Below are 20,506 nucleotides of genomic sequence, written 5' to 3' on the forward strand. Positions count from 1 at the left end.
CTTCTGCGGCTGCTACCCTAGCCTTGCACGAGCACCAGCTTGTCTCTCGTGAGTCGTGCCTGTCATATGGTTGTATGATGGAAAGTATGCTAGATTATGGGTGGAAGATATAGGGACTCTATGCCATTCATTTTGATTGTCCTGGTTTGTTACTACCTCCATTTCATAACGTAATATGATTGACTTTTTTTGTTGCCATGTTTGATCATTCATCTTATTTAAAAATTCAGTATAAATATAAAAAATGACAAGTAGTGCTTAAAGTTGTTTTGATAATAAAGTAAGTCACAAGCAAAATAAACGATATTTCCATAATTTTTTGAATAAGACAAATGATCAAACATTGTAGACAAAAAAAGTCAAATATCTTATATTATGAAATAGAGGGAGTATTAAAATATGTGGTTAATTTGTATTTGACGTAAAATCCCAATGCGTTAGGTCATGGCTTTTGGTCTCGACGTACTTTTTTTAGGCAAATTTATAACCATACCATTATAATTTTGTAAAGTTTGAGATATGTAAATGATATCTCACTGATATATGAGACACACATAAGTGAATGACATATAGATCAGAATATCATATTTTCAATTTAGCAAAACTATAATACAACCTTACAGTTTTCTCTTCCTTTTGTATACAAAATTCTAACATACCACCTATCGAAATTTTATGCATAGAAATAATGAATGGAACAGTCATTTGGCGGTGAGGAGGCAAACTGGCGAGCTCCCACCAAGCGTGGCATTGTGCCGTTACTGTTTTCATTCACTTTGCACAGGTGGGCCCGTACAACAACCCCCACAGCCCAAACCTCACCTCCTCACCACTTCACCAATCACCACCAACCGCGGCCACCTTCGATATTTCCGGTAGATCCGCCCACCCCCACTGCCACGTGGGCCCCACCCCACCACCGGCCCCACATGTCAGTCTCACTGCTCAGCTCGCGCCTCTCGCTCCCCCGCGCCGCGCTAAATCCCACCAAACCCCTCGCCGTGCCGCTCCCACTCGCCTCCTCCTCCTCCACCTCGACCTCCCCGCCGCCGCCGCCGCCGCCTCCACCTCCTCCAAAAACTCTCCGGCGCTCGCGCGAGCGTTTTCGGCGACCGTGAAGGGGAACCAGGAAGCTCTCTCCGGGCCGCCATGCAGAGCGCCGCGGCGTTCGGCCTCGTGCGGCCGTGCCCCGCGCCGGCGCGGCGCCCGCTCCTCCTCCCGGCCCGCCCGGGGATCCGCGTCTCGGCCGCCCCGGCGGCGGCTGCCGCGTCCTCTTCGCGAGGGGGCGCCGTGGCGGCTCGCTCGCTCGGGCGGCGGCTGCTGCCGCCGCCGATCTCTCCGGATCGGGAGGGGAGGGCGCGCTACGTGGCGTGCGGCGCGGCTGCCGGGGACGACGCCAAGGCGGCGGCGGAGGAGGAAGGCGGGCTCGTCAAGACGCTGCAGCTCGGCGCGCTGTTCGGGCTCTGGTACCTCTTCAACATCTACTTCAACATCTACAACAAGCAGGTGGGCTGATGCGAATGAACGCCAATTAAATAGTTAGAGCTATAGATTTAGCAAAATGCGGGAATTATCTGTTTCTATGCAGATTCGGATCAGGGTATTGCGCAATTCACATTACGAAATTTGGGTTTTGCGGATTATTGTGTTTGTTTGGGATTCTTGTGCTTGAAATGAGAAAAAATGGTGACGGTAGTATATCTGTCCCTGTATCTGTATATGAGCAGTGCAATTTATTTTCACCCACTGCGCAGCACGGTGATTAATTTGATTGCTTTTAGTGCATGTCTTGTTGTCTTCTTGTGGGTTGAATCGGTTGTATGTTTGCTAGTGGACATTTAGTTCGTCAATGTTTTGAAATGCATTGTGATGTTGTTTTGCCCTTTGGGCCTTTATTTTTGAGTTTAGCCAAAAGGTCTCATGTAAAAGTTGTAGTTGCTTTCATATAATGAGTACCCTTACTAAAGCTTTTGTATGATGATGGTTCCTACATCTACATAGCTGCAACTAATTATGTTACGTATGACAATATGAATGGCCTGTCTGTTTTGGTGCGAGGTAGCTATAAGGAAGGATGTCGAATATGCTCTTTTATATCTTAACTAAAATAAATTCCAACATGTTGTGATTATTTACTTTTGATGAGATCAAGCAGAAGATGTAATTGCATAGCAATCTGAAGTTTTAAAGACCAAAGAGCCAGAGAAAGGCATGCGTATATCTGCATCTTTGTTTAGAACAACATATTTATTTCTTGCATTCTGAACCATGATACGAAGTTGCAAACACATGTTGTGATGTGACTTCTTAGGTACTTCTATCCTGCAAGAGTCCAACCTGATAATCACTTAATCATTGTAATACATATTTCTCTCTGTGGTGAAATTACACATTCATTCTGCTTGTTTATTCTGCTCTTCAGTTGGTATCAGCATTTACTAGAGTGATCATAATCTTTCTACTAAATTTTCCCTAGATGCATTTGTTGATTGTTGTCAATATTGCGTTTCTTTTGGAAAGGGAATTTATATTACATTGTGTTATTCTTCATGCCGGATATGCTAGATGGTTATATTGATTTACTTGAAGATAAACTATAACTTATTTTCTGTTACAATGCATGACAGGTCCTCAAGGTTTTCCCATATCCAATAAACATCACAACAGTTCAATTTGCTGTTGGTACTACCGTTGCTTTGTTCATGTGGATCACTGGTATCCTTGGGAGACCAAAGATTTCTGGTGCACAGGTAGCTCTTTGATATTAAATGACACTTTGATTGTTTAAATGGGTAGTATTAAAAGGGATTACATCTTTCCCCTGTATTTCTTTTCAGCTTGTTGCCATCCTTCCTCTAGCTATTGTCCACACTATGGGCAATCTTTTCACTAACATGAGCCTGGGGAAGGTTGCTGTGTCATTCACACATACCATCAAGGCTATGGAACCTTTCTTTTCTGTTCTCCTCTCTGCACTTTTCCTAGGCGAGGTAACGTTTTATATCCTATATATGTTGCAATATATTTATATACATCTGAGAGGACTATCTGGGTTTCTCTTCTAATACTTGAATAGCATGGCAGTTGCCTACAGTTTGGGTTGTACTTTCACTTCTTCCAATTGTTGGTGGTGTGGCATTGGCATCACTTACTGAGGCTTCCTTCAACTGGTATGTGATAAGCATTTGAATCCAAGCTTAGCAAAATGAACTCTTAATGTTTATGCAATATATTTTGAGCTTTCATGTCTCTGCTATTATGTCTCATTTCACTCCTTTTTTATTGACCATGGCATGATGTACATGGACATAAGTAACATAATTGATGTATTTGGCATATATTTTTTTATGAATGTATTTGGCATATTTATGTTTATGGTTTTAACATAATGATGTTATTATATCATCTGACCTTTGGAGTATTGAAATCTATGGCAAAAATGTGAAGTGAATTATTTACAATTGATAAAGCAAGGAATGCATAGTTAACGCCTTGCACACCACACATCTTTTATGTTGTCACTTGCTAATAGTATCTCAGAGGTATATGGTGAAATTTGAATAAATCAAATTCAAAGGGATTTTATGCATCAGATCCCTTGTATATTCGTATAAACAAAAATGTTTTATTCTTGTCATCTTTTCTTTCCTTTATATTTGAGTCATCCTAATTTTTCCAGATGGTCCATGTGTGAATTAGCACTTCAAGAGCAGTCTTTTACTCTATAACAAATACATTTGCATATTCCCAGCGATTATTAGTTTTAACTCATATGAGGATTCTAGTTCCTGAATGCTATGCAAGGATCACTGATACAGTGCAGTCTTATTATTGTGAAAACAATTTTGATGTAATGTAATAACTAATGGCAGTGGCATAGTTCTTGAACAACACTAGGATGGCTTGCAAACTGTTCTACTCAATCAACATCAAACTACTTTGTGCAGAACTACAGAACTTCATTCTATACAGTGTTGGCTTGGCCATGTCCAGATTTTTTTTCCCAACTAAATTGTTTGAAGAAACATGTCTCTCCTAAATGGTGTTTAATGTTCTGTTCTGTTATGTTGAATATTGTCATTGTTTCAAATTTCATATGAATGAAGGACATATAATCAACCTCCTGCTATAATATTTACTTTCTTGTAACCTGATGACAACAGGGCAGGATTTTGGAGTGCAATGGCTTCAAATGTTACCTTCCAGTCGAGGAATGTGCTGAGCAAGAAACTCATGGTTAAAAAAGAGGTGATTGAGAATATATATATTTGCATTGCAAAAATGCAAAGTTATGTGATATATTAGATTGGCCGTTTTATATGTGAATTTGCATAGGCTTTTCGTTTCTTGTATCGATTATCTTTCATTGCTGTACTTATTCCTAATCCACTTTATATTCCTACTCAAGCAGGAATCTCTGGACAACATTAATCTTTTCTCAATCATCACTGTGATGTCTTTTTTCCTCTTGGCCCCTGTTGCCTTCCTAACAGAAGGCATTAAAATCACTCCTACTGCTTTGCAGTCTGCTGTGAGTATTATGCTACCCAGTTTATTTTGCTGGTTTTGATAACGAAATGATTGCACCTTTCCACCTTGCATACTCCTATTGAAATTTCTGACTGGTTTAGTGGCTTGTGATGTAGGGTTTGAATGTAAAGCAGGTGCTTACAAGGTCTTTTCTTGCTGCACTTTGTTTCCACGCATACCAACAGGTTAGTCATGCTGCTGTTTTTCCATGTTGGGTTATACATGCTGAGTTGGGATAGTTGATAGTTTTGTTTGGCTGTTTGTGGTTCAAAGGCTTGAAAGTGCATATGTTAAGTCCATGGGAATTAAATTTTGTTTATTGCAGCAATGCATCCAATAGATGTAAGTAATTTAATTACTTCTAGTTCTTCCAAGCTTAACCACATAAGTTCCTGTACGGAAAGTGAACTGCTACAACCTAGTTTAGAACACGAGAATCTCCCAAAATTGTTTTTTTTTCCTGATAAATTTCTACATTCCAAACTGTGCCTAAAGGTACAACTGCACATTTTGATCAGTACTTTAGGAGTCATGGGGTTCAATTACTTGCCTGTATTATATACTCTTTTTTCCACTTTACAAAACCAATGCATATTTGCAAGATTGCTGAAAATTTATAAGTCATAAACTTTCTTCTCTTTCAATTTTACTTCATTTCGAAATATAGGGTATATTTTGTTTTGTTAGGACAAGGGTTTACCAAATATTACTATATTAATATATCATTAATATGACACAAACATATAATCATAAGAAAGTAATATCAATTATGAATCTAATATCATCAATTTTGTATAATAAAAATTATATTCTAACAGAGTAATTTTTGGTTAAACCCTTGGTCTAATGAAACAAAATACACCCTATATTTTGATAGTTAAAGTTATTGGTATAGAGTATTTCCTGATCAATTGACTGATAGGTTAGTGCAGAACTATTCTTTTTCAGTAGAGCAACCAGCAGACTTCAACTGGCAGTTGGGTTCCACGCTATCCTGCCCTAGTGGCAGTTGTGTTTCTGCAATCTGCAGTACTATTATATGTAGAAAAGCCTTTATTGCGACAGCAGGTTGAGGGAACGTATGGTAGGACTCAAGGATAGGCCTGAGCATCCTCATGTCATGCAGTCTTGTCCTGCATGGCTGGAAGCTCTGGTTTGTAGCCAGGTCAGGATAAAATTCTTCTTTTATTGCTTGATACACTGATGCAACCAATTCTACCATCATTCTCAGGGCCAATCTAGATATGGAAACTAGAGTCTACTAGAGATCCAATAGCAATCCAACCTAAACAAAGTAGAAAATAGAAAAGATAGAAATCACATCACTGTGCAGCACAAACTGTCAGACGTGCTTGTATTGTTTCTGCAATATACTCATCCATAGCGCCTTGTGACTGGTGGAGAAGCTGGAAAGATGCATGTCATGATTCGTTACTTACCGATCTTGTGTACAACTTCGTTGAAGGTGTCCTACATGATCCTGGCGAGGGTATCTCCAGTCACGCACTCCGTGGGCAACTGTGTTAAACGTGTCGTGGTCATTGTAACATCGGTTCTGTTCTTCAGGACACCTGTTTCTCCTATCAACTCCCTTGGTAAGTCTGCCATTTCATCTTGATCTTTATTTCTGGTCCATTGATTTCTCTGGTAAAACCCACACGTTTGCATGACTTCCCTATGGTAGGCACTGCCATTGCACTTGCCGGAGTTTTCCTGTACTCGCAGCTGAAGAGACTGAAGCCCAAGCCCAAGACTGCTTAACTGAAGCATGCAGTTGCCATCTTATAATAGTCTTTCTGGATGAATTGTGGTAGCACACCTTTGGAAAAATTATAGTGCATTTAGTTTAGAAGGAAACTGTCTTCACGTTGATGCGTAGGATCTGTATGTGGTGTGGTCTAACTCTTACAGTTAAAAGCAGGGTTTTGAAGTACATGAGCAGATTTCCGCGCGTATTGCTGCTATAAAGTTTCGTCTCCAATTAATGCCATGTATGTTTCTTGATGCTGAATAACTTCATAGATAATGATTTGCGATAATTAATGGGGCGATTGTTTGGCCTTTTTAGGGAAAAAACCAAACTGTATATTTGCAAACGAAAAATAATTTATGAATAAAATTTTTATATGTTTTCAAAGTGATCTAAAAGCTAAAAAGCTAAGGATGGAAATTAAACTACATTGAAAAAAAATTAACTATAAATTTAAGATAAAATTTAAATTTTAGTTTATAAGTATAAAATTTAAATTTTAGTTTATAAGTATAAGCAAAAGTGAAAAGATATTCAAGGTATAAACAAATGAATGAACAAAATAAAGTTAAAATGGACTTAGAACAACTTAACAAAAAATGGGAAGATTCAAATTCATTTCCTTGAAAAGAATTGCCCTAATATCCATAACTCGCTTTAAAATAGTTAATTTATAAGCATACAACATGCTTTCTAAGCTTAACTTTATGTTACAATATACTCTCTCCGGTTTCGTTTAAGGTTTCGTTTAATTGACGTGGTAATTTTTGGATTTCTATTTAACCCTTTGTCTTATTCAAAAGTTTTGTACAAATATGCAAAATTATAAATCATATTTAAAGTTATTTTAGTAATAAATCAAATAATAACAACATAATTAATAATTATATATATTTTTTGAATAAGGCAAATGGTCAAACGTAGATTAAAAAATCAACCGCGTCAATTAAAAAAAATAGGGAGGTGTTTAAGTAAATTGCACTTTGAGCCATATTTTATTACCGAAGTTTCACTTTGGCTTATCCTTACACATGTCTTTACTCTAGACCAAGGAAAATTGTCATTGGTACGGTTTGGACCATCTCTAACAATATTTTTAATACACGTCAACTATCTCATATCTCAAAGACATTAGCCGTGTTACACCAGTGAACTCTCGTCTATGTGCAGTCCATGTATTTCCTGAAGGAGATGTTAGACATGGCGAGAAAAGTTGTTTGAGGTGGTCTAACCTAAAACAATAACAATTTTACTCGGTACCAAAAGTGAAAAGATAAGTTTAAGGATGGTTTAAAATAAAACTTAGATAATACATTAAAAGGTGATACAAGGTGGAATATACTTAATTTCTTATAGTACTATTTGAAATTCATTTCTCATGTTTAAAATAGTTAATTTATTTATTTATATGACAATTGCTGTCACAATCCTTTGCAATGATCATTATGGTTTCTCTAAGGAACTAACAAAACATTGATGTTTTTTTTTTCTTTTTTTCAGTTTTCATAATAGAATATGTTCTTTTACTTCTTTCAAAATCAAATCTTAAAAAAAATCCATCTCTCATCCGATTTCTGTTCTTTTCGATTTTTCTTCAGTGCATAACAATTATTCATCACTGCCATTGGACGCTATGACGCGCTATAGCCTGAGCATGTGAATATAACAATCTTATAATAACAATTTGGATTCTCAAGAATGTGTTCATCATCATCAAATGAATAAAGGGCTAAGTAGCCAGCTCGAATTTCTTATTTCTAAATGATGGAGATAATGGAAAGTTTTTGACAATAGAAACAACTCATGTTGGGACCAAATTTCATTGTCTAACGCCTGCACCTACGTGGTTACGTGGCTTCAGCTTATTACCATGTGTGTACAATGCTGTCGTGGAGGAGATAGGAGGTGGGTGGAGGGTGGCTTCGTCGAGATCCTTGTACCTACATTGTTTCCTTGTGAGAAAAGGACGCTGATGACATGGATCCACCCATGGGGAGCTATTTTGAATGAGCTTGTCGCCTCACCACGGGCCGTAGCGGGAGCAGAGAGGTTGTCATTGCTCCTGGAAACATCCTCGTCATGACGAAGCTCGTACCTCTTCCATCCCTCTTCCTAGCTGCTCCCATCCCTCTAGCTCTCCGTTTGGCGCCTCCAGATTTGCTGCTGCCGTCGACGTCGTCCGACCCGACCGCCGCTGTTGCCATCGTTGCCGTCCGGCCAGCCCCTCGCCAGATCTGCTGCTCCGTCGCCGCTGCCTCATCCGAGCGAGGCCATCATCATCGCCGTCGAAGGCCGTCGTTGTCAGTGCGAGGAAGGAGGATGCGTTCACGCACTGCGCCACCCGGAGCCTCCTCCCGACCGTCGCCACCACTGCCTCCCCACGTCGCTCCGACGCCGCGCTGCCGGCTGCTGCCAGACCGTTGAGAGAAAGAGAAAGAAAAAGAGGGAGAGGGAGAGGGCTGAGGCTGACACGTGGGTCCCATGTTATAGACTCACAATAGAGATGATGGATGGAGAAATTATTGGAGTAAAAAATGAATTTGATTCGACAAATAAAATGGAGAGTGACTAAATAGATATTTGGAAAGTTAAATTTAGAGAGTCTGTTGGAGATGCTCTTATATTCGTCGTGGCGAATACTATGCGATATAATTTCTATAATTTTTAACATAGATATATAAACATAAAGATTTAAAATTAGAAATCAAATTCTATCTCGAAATGGTGCCAAATATATAAACGTCAGAAAGTCCGTAGTACAACATGTCGTCCCGAGCATGAGATAGTTGAAGAACGTCTTTAATACAACAGAAAAACTGCTCCACATCCTTCCGTCTAGAACGGATGAATAACAAACCAACCGCAGGTCTATTTCTATCTCCCTCCTCCATATTTCTCCCTCGTGTTTGACCAACAGGTACATGCGCTTCTCCATATTTCTCTCTCATGCGACCAGCAGTTGCCTGCGCCGCGCAATATTGTCGTCGTGTCACACCACTACCATGCCACCCATCTCGTTGCCGCCCGTGGCCCACCATGCCTCGTTCCCCTGACACTGCCTCCTAACGACGTTGCCTCGCACCGGTGTCAGGCATTCTTGCCATAATTCCTTGTAGTTCTCCCATTCTTACAAGCAACTCGCCCAAAGAACCATAAGCTATCACCTAGTACCACGTAATATCTACATCTTTTTGAGCTTTTTTTGTCACGTGACACTACGATACCAGATGATACCACTTGGTTTCATCTGGTACCAGATGATACCAAGTAGTATAATCTGGTATCATACGTGAGGCGCATCTGAGCGCAGAGGCAAAAGGCGTGCGGCACACGACGGCGAGAGCGCGACGACCGCGGAGGCGAGGGACGCCTGATACCATGTGATACCTATACTTTTTTAGCTTACTTTGTCACGCGGCGCTATGATACCAGATGATACCAATTGTTTTTATCTCTGGTACCAGATGATAGTATCATACGTGAGATGCATCTGAGCGCGGAGGCGAGAGGCACATGGCGATGGTGGAGGCAGGCGAACGTGGGCGACATGCAGCGACGTGCGGAGGCGGGACGGATGTGCGGACGCAGGTTTTCTTCTTCATTGTATTTTACGTATCTCGTCCGACGGAATGCCGTCGTGCAACAGTTCTCTATAAATATCGATGGTAAAAACTATACACGTATAAACTTTATATAAAACAAAAAATGATATAGGCCAAAATAGAAACGGCGAGCATTCGCGCGGATCGTGAGCCTCCTCCAACCGCGCGACGCGGTCCTATCCGAGCGTCACGCCGTCGGGATATCCTCTGCTCTATCATCTCGCTGCTTCACTCACCTCCCCTCCTCGACCACCGCCACCGCCACCGCCACCGCCACCATGTTCTCCCCCTCCCTCGTGCTCACCACCTGCAGCCGCGCCCTCCTCCTCCCTCTCCCCAGAGCGCCACGCCCCACCACCGCCGCTGCGACTGCGAGAGTCGCCGGCGGCGCTCCTCTCCTCCACCTCAGCTCCGCCGCTCCCGCTCCCTGCCCGGGAACGGGGAGAGCGCGGCGGGGCTGGATATGCCGGGACTCCTCCCTCCGGGGCCCACCGGGGGTGGACCCCGTCGCGGACGAGGAAGAGAAGAATAAGAGCAAGGCCGAGGCGGTGGCGGCCGCAGCGGCGGCTCGGGTTGCAAGTAGCGGCAGCGGCGGCGGCGGGGGGAGTATTAGTGACTGGACGACTTCGGTGCTTCTCTTCGGAATCTGGGCGGGGCTCATGTACTACGTCCTCCAGCTCGCACCCAACCAGACGCCGGTACGGACGAACACGATGCCTTCTCTGTCTAATTGCTTGCTGTTCCGCTTCTTTCTGTGAGCTTGAATCCTTTATTGGATAGCTACGAGTTGAACTCTAGCACCATTGTTGCGCACGTCAGAACTGCTTTAGCCATTATTGTCTCACACATGCCACAAACCGCGTGTTCGTGGCCATGGTAGCCTAATTTGATCAGGCAAAATCTTTCAATGCTCTCTATCTCTCTCTGCTGGCCAGCAAATTTTTCCGCAACGAATTTGAAGTGGATAGTGATGAATGCTATGAGAGCGCTTGCGAGTCTTAAAGAGTTTCTGGTGTTGATCTCAAGTCGTACCTTAGTACTTACTAGTTGCTACTCCTGTATTGCTTTAAAAACATAGAAGTAAAGAGATGCCGCAATAACCCGGCGCTGATTTGGGAGTTGTTAGTTATTTCCGTGTTGTATGTTTGCCAAAATAATATATTGGTATCTCAGATTGGTAAAAATTCTCCTGTATGCTGATGTTTATGAACTGTGTAGATTGTTAAGCCAGCAGTTTGTGGAAATTAGCCAATGATAAACGAATATTACTATGTGCAGCGTGTGAAGTGTGTTATAAAATTCCGGCAATCAATCACTTATTTCGTCAAGAATGTTGTTCAGACTTCTCTAGTGCATATTTAATGCATACGAGAGCAAAACCAAAGTAAAAGTGGCAATGAAAAATAATTTTTGGAGTCATATGGAGTGAAAGTCCAACACCAGTCACGATGTTTTTGAAATGATAGTTCCGATGGAAAGTTTTGGAGTCATGTAAAGTGAAATTTCAACACTAGTCTTGATATTTTGAAATTTTTGTAATACTAAGTTTGTTAGAATCTTAGTTGCTGCAATTATTAGCATTCTGAAACTTCAGAAAGGGCCTTAGTTGTTATATACTCTCTCCACTTTGTATTATAAGACGTTTTGACCAAAGTTTATAGAAAAACTTAGCTACATCTACAAGACCAAATTAGTTTAATTAAATCCACCTTTTAATAGTTTTTGTAAAATACCTGTCTTGTGTTCTAAATGTTGCTACATTTTTCAATAAACTTGGTCAAACTTACAAAATTCTGACCTAGGACAAGCTCAAAACGTCTTATAGTATGGAACAGAGGGAATAAGAAAAAAATGCATGTTAAATATTAGAACCATCATCGACCTCATTTTAATTGTAAAATCAATTTTGTTAGTGTTGTCTTTGCTCAACAGAAATCACTAATTCTCTACTCCATTCTGGTGCAGTACAGAGACACATACTTCTTGCAAAAGCTTTCTAATCTGAAAGGTGATGATGGTTTTCGAATGAACGAAGTTCTTGTTTCTCTATGGTATATAATGGGCCTCTGGCCACTAGTGTACAGCATGTTGCTTCTTCCTACTGGCAGAAGGTATATGAATCTGCATATTTCTACTCAGTGAAACTTCTTTTTATTATCTGCTGTAGTTTCAGCCAGGAACCGTAGAATGTTTCCTATGTATTTTGAATTAGTTGTCTTTTGTATCTTTTAGCTGATGTACCTAATTACATGTTTTAAGATAATTTTTGTTATATTTCTGAAAGGATGTTTAAAATATATTGTATTAATTCTGTTCATTATATTATCATAGTTATCTTCCAGTTAAACCGCTTTGTTTTCGAAGGCACACATGACACTTTTATCCTGGTGGGCATATCACATTTCAATCATTATATGAGTTATGTCCACTTAAAGATGGCTGTGATCAATGACAAGCAGCCAAGTACTGCGAAACGTTGTAGTCAAGTACTGCAAAATGTTGTAGTGTAATTGTATTTGTTAGCATTTTTAACTTTTGGTTTGTTATAATATCGCAAACTTAGGAGGGTGTATCTTTGTCAACGCAATTGGCCTTTCATTATGATTATGATGAATTTGCAGATTTGGAGAAACCAGTACCTGCTTTCATGATTTACGCATTTTTCACAAGCTGCGTTGTTATGTTCTGCTTTTCTTGCTCAGCACATCTAAAGAAGCTCACAATTCTAATGCAAATGGCATCTTTTCATTGGCAATACCATTTTTTCTTGGGATTATTCATGCTGATAGACAATTGTATTGCAGTTCAAAAAGCAAGATTCCTGTCTGGCCATTCCTGGTACTTTCATGCATAGGGGGAGCATATGCTCTGATCCCTTACTTTGTTCTATGGAAGCCTCCTCCACCTTCCATTGACGAGGATGAAATTGGACAATGGCCACTAAAATTTCTTGAATCAAAATTAACTGCAGGAGTATGTTCTAGTTTTACCGTTGATCACACTCTCAAAAGTATAAATTGTTTAAGTAGCTTGAGGTTTCATTGAGATTCTAGCTGGTCAATTTCCTAACGTCTGACAAGGTTTTTTTCCAAATCACGCAGGTAACTTTTGTTGTGGGCCTTGGACTGTTTATCTTTGCAGCCAAAGCTGGTGGTGAAGATTGGCATGAATTTACTCGATACTTTAGAGAAAGCAAATTAGTAAGTTTTTTAATATTAATCAGCCCCAAGCTAGAGTCTAGAGATGAACAATAAGTTCATTACAACATACTCTAGTAATTTTCTGGGGGCAGATGCAACTTTCTTGTTTTTACACATTATATATGTTCTTTCCATTTTAGCAAGTTAGGGTGCTAAATTCTTGCCAATATGCCCCTCAAAAGTTTTTGCAATCACACCACCCAACACTGGAAGCCATTGCTTTGTTCCACCATCAAGTATATACTTATGCCCCTCAAAAGTTTTGCAATCACACCACCCAACACTGGAAGCCATTGCTTTGTTCCACCATCAAGTATATACTGATTATATACATTGAACACATGAACAAGTTTTAACACATGAAATACTTCTTTTATCCCAATTTAGGCTTGAAACCTGCGAGTTAGGTACAGTTAGGTACATTAAAAAATGAACATGTCTGGGCTTGAGGTAGAGTTCACGGAAGAACATAGGCAAAATTTCAAATGCATGTTTTGTTTTTTCTCTATTTTATAATTCCAAGTTCTTGAGTGACTTTTCCCATGGATCATCTTGTATTTCCCATGGGTGTGATTGCAATGCATTGTAACAGAATAGTCACAGATGGTTTTTAAAGAGCAAGAAGATTATAGCATCAAACTAATTTCTTTTTGTTTCATGTCATACATCAGATACATGTCACGGGCCTTGATTTTTGTTTGCTCTCAGCCTTTTCACCATTTTGGGTCTACAATGACATCACAGCAAGGAGATGGTAAAAGTGCTGACCTTGATATTTTACTTTGTGTAGAGAATTACCATGAATAACATTGTACTTTGCCTAACACAAAAAATATCAAACACATGCATCGGATGGGCTTGCTGAATTGCTATTTGGCTGACAGGAAAAATGGCTCTTGGTTTTTGCCCGTAGCACTCATCCCTTTTGTCGGACCTTCATTGTATCTTTTGCTGCGACCATCACTCTCTTCTCTGCTGGCGGCAGCAGGTCCATCAGATGATGAACCGAAGAAATAACAGTTATGTAGATGAGGATTGATGAAAGTTTTGGTTATGTGAAGATGACATGTATAGAAGGTTTAGAACCACTTCTGGCAATTGGATTGAACCGATTTGCACTAGAATCTGGAGGAATTCCACAACCTGGAATTATCAGTACTTAGTACAGTATTTGGCTGGCAAGGTGTGGACAGTGGCTTTTATCAGCATGGGCACTTGGTCAGCAATTCAACATCTGAACTCCCCACAATTTTTTCAACTCAGAAGGCCATCGAGTAATCAGCAAAGTTTAAATCACCGATGGCATCCTACATTCTACAGCATACGTATGACCTTTTTCTACAATATGTTGTCCCTGTATAGAAAATTTTGACCTTGTGACTGGTTCATATATATGTAAGAAGCTATGGTGGTGGTACGTGATCATGAATAATACTATCTCCATTTTATATTGTAAGACTTTTTAGTATTGACTAAATCCATTCATTGATAATATATGTGTCTAGATTTATTAGCATCCATATGAATCTAAACAATGGTAGAAAGTCTTATGTTACGAAACGGAGGGAGTAATAGGCTACGTGCTTCTGGTTATAGCCAAAGAAAATGGTGATAACAGGACTCTTTTGCCAGCAACTGCATTTAGAACTAACAGTGCAATAGATGTTTACTGTTGTACCCTTTAATTTGTAGTAGTAAGCGAATGGGAGTAACCTTGTGGGTCAAAATCAGACCGGAGTGTATGACTCCCCTCAGCTAGGAATGAGCATTGTTCTCTAGCATGCTCCTAAGGATTTCACTGATTTTAGGGTTTCTTTTACGATGTTAAGGATACATATAATATTTTTATTTGTAAATTATTTCTCGTTTGTAAATATAACATAAGCCAAACAATCATCCTATTCCAAAATATAAGGATTTATGTGCGTTTTCTAAAATATATCTGATGAAGTTACATTTTGAAACGTGTTTGAAGAAATGTTTAGTTTTTGGAACAGTTGTTGTAGTATTTACTGCTATATGATTTCAGGGAAAATGGAACATACAAGTTTTGTATATATAGTATAAATGAAAAAGGACAAACAAGTTCAGTGTTTGTATGATCACACCCTCTGATACATTTTTCAATTCAACTTGAGCTACATAAACCCTTCAATTTACTATAGGAGAACCGATCAAAAACTCGCAAAAGTGTTTGGAACTCAAATTTAATACTCAAAATCTCTTCCAACTACTTTGACACACCTAATCAACTGGTCTATTTGCACTGCACCATGAATTACCTCACCCTTTTTTTTTGTTGTTATGCATGGTCAATTAATCAGCAGCTTAATAGGCAACCTAATCAAATCATCGTCATGCGTGGATGGCGGCGGGATCAAGGGAACTGGAATCCGCCGCCGCGGGCGCCGCCGGTGGCGTTGGCGTCCGGCGGGCTGATGGCGACCCAGAGGAGGGAGACGGTGATGGAGAGGAGGCCCGACCAGACGAAGACGATGGTGGGCGTCTTGCCGCGGCGGCCCATGAGGCCCTTGGCGAAGGGGTAGAGGTGGGCGAGCACCCAGAAGCTGAAGAAGCCGCCGCCGATGAACTTCCCCCACCGCGGGTTGTCGCTGTAGATGGTGCGCGCGAAGGCGAAGGCGATGGCGATGATGTTGACCATGCCGATGGTGATGGGCGGGATGAGCAGCGACGACCACTTGACGATGTAGAGGTCGGCGTAGATGTCCTCGTTGTCGTCCGCCGCCGCCTTCGCCGTCAGCGTGAAGGAGATCTCGATCCCGGCCATCACCTTCAGCAGCCCCTGCACCACCGCATACAGGTGCGCGCTCGTCCCTGCAATATTTAGCGAGTTCCCAAATCAAATCGAAGCTCGATCGCATCAATGGCGATGGCGGCGGAGGGAAGGGAGAGAGCGCGCTCGCGTCTGTGTATGCGTGCCTGAGATGAGCCAGAACTGCTCGTTGCGCCACCAATCCTCGAGCTCGATGCCGGACCACTTGACCTCGAGGATGCCGAGGGCGACGAGGGTGATGGTCATGGTGAGGAGGTAGCAGAGGAAGGCGACGTCGAGCTTCTGGACGATGAAGAAGCCAGAGAAGAGGGAGAGCGCCGGGATGAAGCAGTAGACGAGGAGAAATATGGAGGTGAAGGGGTAGATGCCGACGTTGAGGTAGGAGACGCGCTGCAGGAACATGAGCTTGCGGGAGGCGAGGAAGGCGTTGTTGCGGGAGAAGAAGATCTCGACGGAGCCGGTGGCCCAGCGGAGCACCTGGTGGAGGCGGTCGGTGAGGTTGATCGGCGCCGTGCCGAGGAAGGCGTCGCGCTTGGTGATGCAGTAGACGGAGCGCCACCCGCGGTTGTGCATCCGGTAGCCGGTGACCACGTCCTCGGTGACGGAGCCGTAGATCCAGCCCACCCGGTCCCCCCACTCCGTCTTGTCCTCGTACCAGCAGGAGATCACCGACACGGCCTCGGCGACGGTGGGCGGGTCCAGCGGCGGCCGCGGCACGGTGAGCGCCCCGGGGGGCCGGCCGTGGAGGACGGCCGGGTGGTCGGCGAGCGGCCGCGCCTGGAACTCGGCGACGGGGATGGACGCCATGAAGGGCGAGGAGTTGCCGAAGCGGCGCGGCACGAGGTGCGAGGAGAGCTCGGCGTCGAAGTCCTCGGCCTTGAGCTGCTGGGTGTCGGACTCCGGGTCGCCGGAGAAGAGCGTGACCTTCTTCTTGGTGAAGAGCCAGCCGGTGTACTCGGCGGTGCGCGGCGGGTCGAAGCCGTAGACGGCGAAGCGGCGGAACATGCAGCCGGTGCCGACGTACATGGGGCCCTGGAGGCCGTCGAGCGCGCGCATGTTGCCGTCGAAGAAGACGGTGTTGTTGTTGGCGTAGCGGTCGGAGGGGTCGATGCCCTCGAAGCGCTGCGGGAACTGGATGTAGGCGATGTGCTCGCCGCCGCGGTCCATGAAGAAGCACATCGCCTCCCGCACCGCCTGCGCGTTGTTGATGTAGTGGTCGCAGTCGAAGTTGAGCATGAAGGGCGCGTTGCTCATCACGGCGGAGCACCGCACCAGCGCGTTCATGGCGCCGGCCTTCTTGTTGTGGTCGTACCCGGGCCGCTTCTCCCTCGACATGTACACCAGCATCGGCAGCCGGATGTCCACGTCGCTGAAGTCCAGCATCGCCGGCTGCCCGGCCTCCTCCTCCTCCTCGTGCATCCCGTACAGCGGGTCCGGCGACGGCGGCCGCAGCATCACCTGCAGGATGCCGGCGTGGTTGCCCTTGCCGTGGTCCGGCGCCGGCGCCGCCCACGTGCCCGGCCAGTGCGTCCCGTCCGCCATCCACGTCGCCTTCTTCACCTTGGGCTGCTCCGACGGGTCGCCGCCCGTCTCGCGGAGGTGCTTCAGCATCTTCATGTCCTCCCGCGCGTTGAACGCGTCGGACCGCCGCCGGATCGAGTCCGGGAGGCCATTGATGCGCACCTTGAACTCGTCGTACTCGCGCTTCACCTTGCGGCGGTCTTTCACGAAGTCCGACCGCCGCTTCCCCTTCGTCGGGTCGCCCTTGATGCTGAAGTAGCTGTCCGGGTTGCGCGGCTCGATGTCGTGCTTCTTGCAGAAGGGCACCCAGATGTTGGCGAAGCTCGCCGCCTCCGCCATGGCCTCGAACGTCAGCAGCGCGCCGCCGTCGTCGGACACGTAGCAGGCGAGCTTCTCCACGGGGTAGTCCACTGCGAGGATGGACAGGATGGTGTTGGCCGTCGTCAGCACGGGCTCCTTCTCCGGGTCGGCCGTGGAGACGAACACGTCCAGCCCTGGCAGGTCCGACCGCCCGTGCGGGTTCGACGCCGACGGCGTCTCGAACTTCTCCTTGAGCACCGCCAGGTCGGTGCTCCGGTTCACCGGGTTCACCTTGGGGAGCATGTCGAGCAGCCAGGAGAAGGCGAACCAGAGCTCGCAGACGATGGACATGCCCCACAGCCACAGCGCCTCCATGTTCGGGTTGCGGATGCGCCACGTGAGGTAGAAGAGGAGCACGAACATCCGGATCACGATGAAGATCCGGTACGGGCTGATCACCGACGTCGGCATCGGGATCTTGCGCGTCAGCGGCTTGAACGGCTTCTGCTCCGGGAGCACGCCGCCGTCGCCGCCGCCGCCGCCCGGCCTGTCGTCGTCGTCGTCCAGGTCGTCGTCGTACATGCCGCCCTTGGGCCAGAACGCGTTGCCGTAGCCGTAGGTGCCGGAGCTCTCGAAGAGCCACCGGTTGTGGTCGAACTCGCCGTTCTGGTTGCGCGCCAGCAGCGACTTGTTGGTGTTGAGGCCGCCGCCGGGCGCCGGCAGGTGGAGCTTACCGCCGCCGCCGTCCTGCGGGTCGTCGTCGGCGTACTCGCCGATCTTGTAGTGCTCCTTGCAGCCCGGGCAGATGCAGCCGTCCTTCTGGGCGTCGAGGTAGCAGTCGCGGCAGATCTTGAAGTGGCACTCGCAGGGGTCGATGTCCTCGCCGCGCTCGTTGCGCATGACCTTGCCGTCGCAGGCGGGCATGCCGCAGCGGGCGCCCTTGGCGCCGGCCATCTGCGGGTGGGTCACCTCCGACTCGATCACCTTGTCCATGAGGTGCGCGCGGGTGACGCTGTTGAAGCCGCCGGTGAAGAGCGAGTTGGACACGTACTGCTCCTCGGCCTTCATCGCCACCGACGCCGGCTCCGCGCCGTCCATCATCGGCTGGTTGTCCGGCGTCGGCGGGATCTGCACCGTGTAGTTGGTGTAGTCCGCCGCCAGCTCGCCGTCAGGGTCGATGTCCTCCCGCGACAGGCTCAAGTACCGCCCGCTCGACGTCCGCCGCGCGAACTTCACCGCCTGCCCCGCCGTCCCCCGCGCCCCGGCCGCCGCAGACGGCCCAGGGCCGCCGGCGCCGCCGCCCCTGAACCCCTTCTTCCCCGGCGCGTTCGACATTCTTCTTTCTTTTTTACTTCCTTCCCTAGCTGCGCTATAGCTAGCCTCTAGCTCTCGCACAGCGTTCGCCCATGGCGACGGAGAGCGAGCTGGTCCGCGAACCAGGTGTTGAGGGAGGAGGAGGTGAGGGGGGCTCGGTGCATGGGGAGGAAGAGGGCTATATTAAGCAATATCGAGGAGGGGAGAGAGCTCCCGTGTTTAGTGGGAGAGCTTGTGGTGAAGGGAGGGAGACGCCCATGGCAAAACCGGGATGAGCACGGTGGTGATGGTGGTGTTCTTGTCTGTGTTTTTGATTTCGAACCATGGTAATGCAGATGCACCTCAGAGAAATTAAGATGTATTCCCTCCGTTCAACTCTATAAGATTTTTTTTTGTTATCGACTAGATTTATATATGTGCTAATAAATCTAAATACATACCAGGTACATATACATTAATATACGGATTAATTTAAGTAAACCGGAAAGACTTTAATATCGAACGGATCAAATAGCTAGTTTGTGGTCTATTCATAATGCCTAGGGAAAGTAAGTAGGCACAATCACAAATTGTTGTAATGCAATATACGCACGGTATGTAACAGTTAAATTTAGCATGCAATTACGTACAGAGGGCTGTTTGAAACAAAATTGCACTTATTCGATATCACTTGCTGCATGTATTAAAACCTGGATTACGCTGTTGACATTTTCTATCTCGAGTCTTATATATATCTATATATCAGATTATGTGATGAAAGTCCAACTGAAGAATTTCATTTTTTTTGAGTGATAGAATTGTTATTGAAACAATAGAGTTCAAACCTTCAAACTAGCCATAAATCAATTCAAATGACTTCTATTTGTACTTTATAAATTTTTATTACAATTCATTGATATGGACAGTTTTTACTTTCTGTTTAGAGATATTTCATATTTGAGCAATGAACTTATCTCGTTGCTTATTTGTTTCAAGCACGTCTTTTTCTACATGCTACTGCATTTTCCAGTTTGGTAAATCTCTAATGCTTGCATACACGCTAATTGAGCTTAAATTGATAGCTGGGTGAACAAATTGTTTCCTTTATACTCTATTTCATTGATTGAAAGAAAAAAATATACTTTACTAGGAAAAACAATCCTAATTTAGAATAAAATTTGTCATAGTTCTTAGAGGAATGATGGAGTACCTTAATTAAATGCTCCTCGGTGAAAGATGATCAACCGTGAGGTGTGGGTGCGTATTCTCAAATATCACTCTAATGAAAAACATTGATTTTTTTTCTCACCGCTGAGACCCCACAGATTTTTGATTCAATACCATTTTTACTCGGTATGCAGCCAAATCACCTAAATAACATCTCATTGAACGTGCAATCTCGATTTTACCCCATTCATCTCTTCTTTCTTCCTTATCTTTTGTGACCTTTCTCCTGGCTGGTGACTTGGTGAGCCACTCCAAACTCTAACATGCTCCCTGCTTGCGAGCTCCAGCC

The 20,506-nt window shown here is 44.5% G+C and overlaps 3 protein-coding genes across 3 annotated transcripts; 2 read left to right on the top strand and 1 right to left on the bottom strand.

Annotated features, from left to right (window-relative positions):
* Nucleotides 1–1,023: 1,023 nt before the first annotated feature.
* LOC121055227 (phosphoenolpyruvate/phosphate translocator 2, chloroplastic) lies at nt 1,024–6,520 on the top strand. The gene is made up of 9 exons (XM_040527225.1): nt 1,024–1,506; nt 2,628–2,750; nt 2,838–2,990; nt 3,085–3,170; nt 4,164–4,248; nt 4,412–4,531; nt 4,647–4,715; nt 5,996–6,125; nt 6,215–6,520. The coding sequence occupies exons 1-9, from the start codon at nt 1,150–1,152 to the stop codon at nt 6,289–6,291; spliced, it is 1,200 nt and encodes a 399-aa protein (XP_040383159.1). The 5' UTR covers nt 1,024–1,149; the 3' UTR covers nt 6,292–6,520.
* Nucleotides 6,521–10,004: 3,484 nt separating this feature from the next.
* On the top strand, nt 10,005–14,602 carry LOC102716896. The gene is made up of 6 exons (XM_015840088.2): nt 10,005–10,580; nt 11,848–11,993; nt 12,687–12,855; nt 12,984–13,082; nt 13,754–13,836; nt 13,967–14,602. The coding sequence occupies exons 1-6, from the start codon at nt 10,161–10,163 to the stop codon at nt 14,097–14,099; spliced, it is 1,050 nt and encodes a 349-aa protein (XP_015695574.1). The 5' UTR covers nt 10,005–10,160; the 3' UTR covers nt 14,100–14,602.
* A 556-nt stretch (nt 14,603–15,158) lies between these two features.
* LOC102717180 (cellulose synthase-like protein D3) lies at nt 15,159–19,150 on the bottom strand. Its single transcript, XM_040526555.1, has 2 exons — nt 16,023–19,150; nt 15,159–15,917 (listed from the first exon to the last, which is right to left on the bottom strand). Exons 1-2 carry the CDS (start codon nt 19,030–19,032, stop codon nt 15,460–15,462), a joined length of 3,468 nt encoding a protein of 1,155 aa, XP_040382489.1. The 5' UTR covers nt 19,033–19,150; the 3' UTR covers nt 15,159–15,459.
* Between the last annotated feature and the right edge of the window lie 1,356 nt (nt 19,151–20,506).

The sequence above is a fragment of the Oryza brachyantha genome, chromosome 8, assembly GCF_000231095.2.
Source record: "Oryza brachyantha chromosome 8, ObraRS2, whole genome shotgun sequence".
Taxonomy (NCBI): Eukaryota; Viridiplantae; Streptophyta; class Magnoliopsida; order Poales; family Poaceae; genus Oryza; species Oryza brachyantha.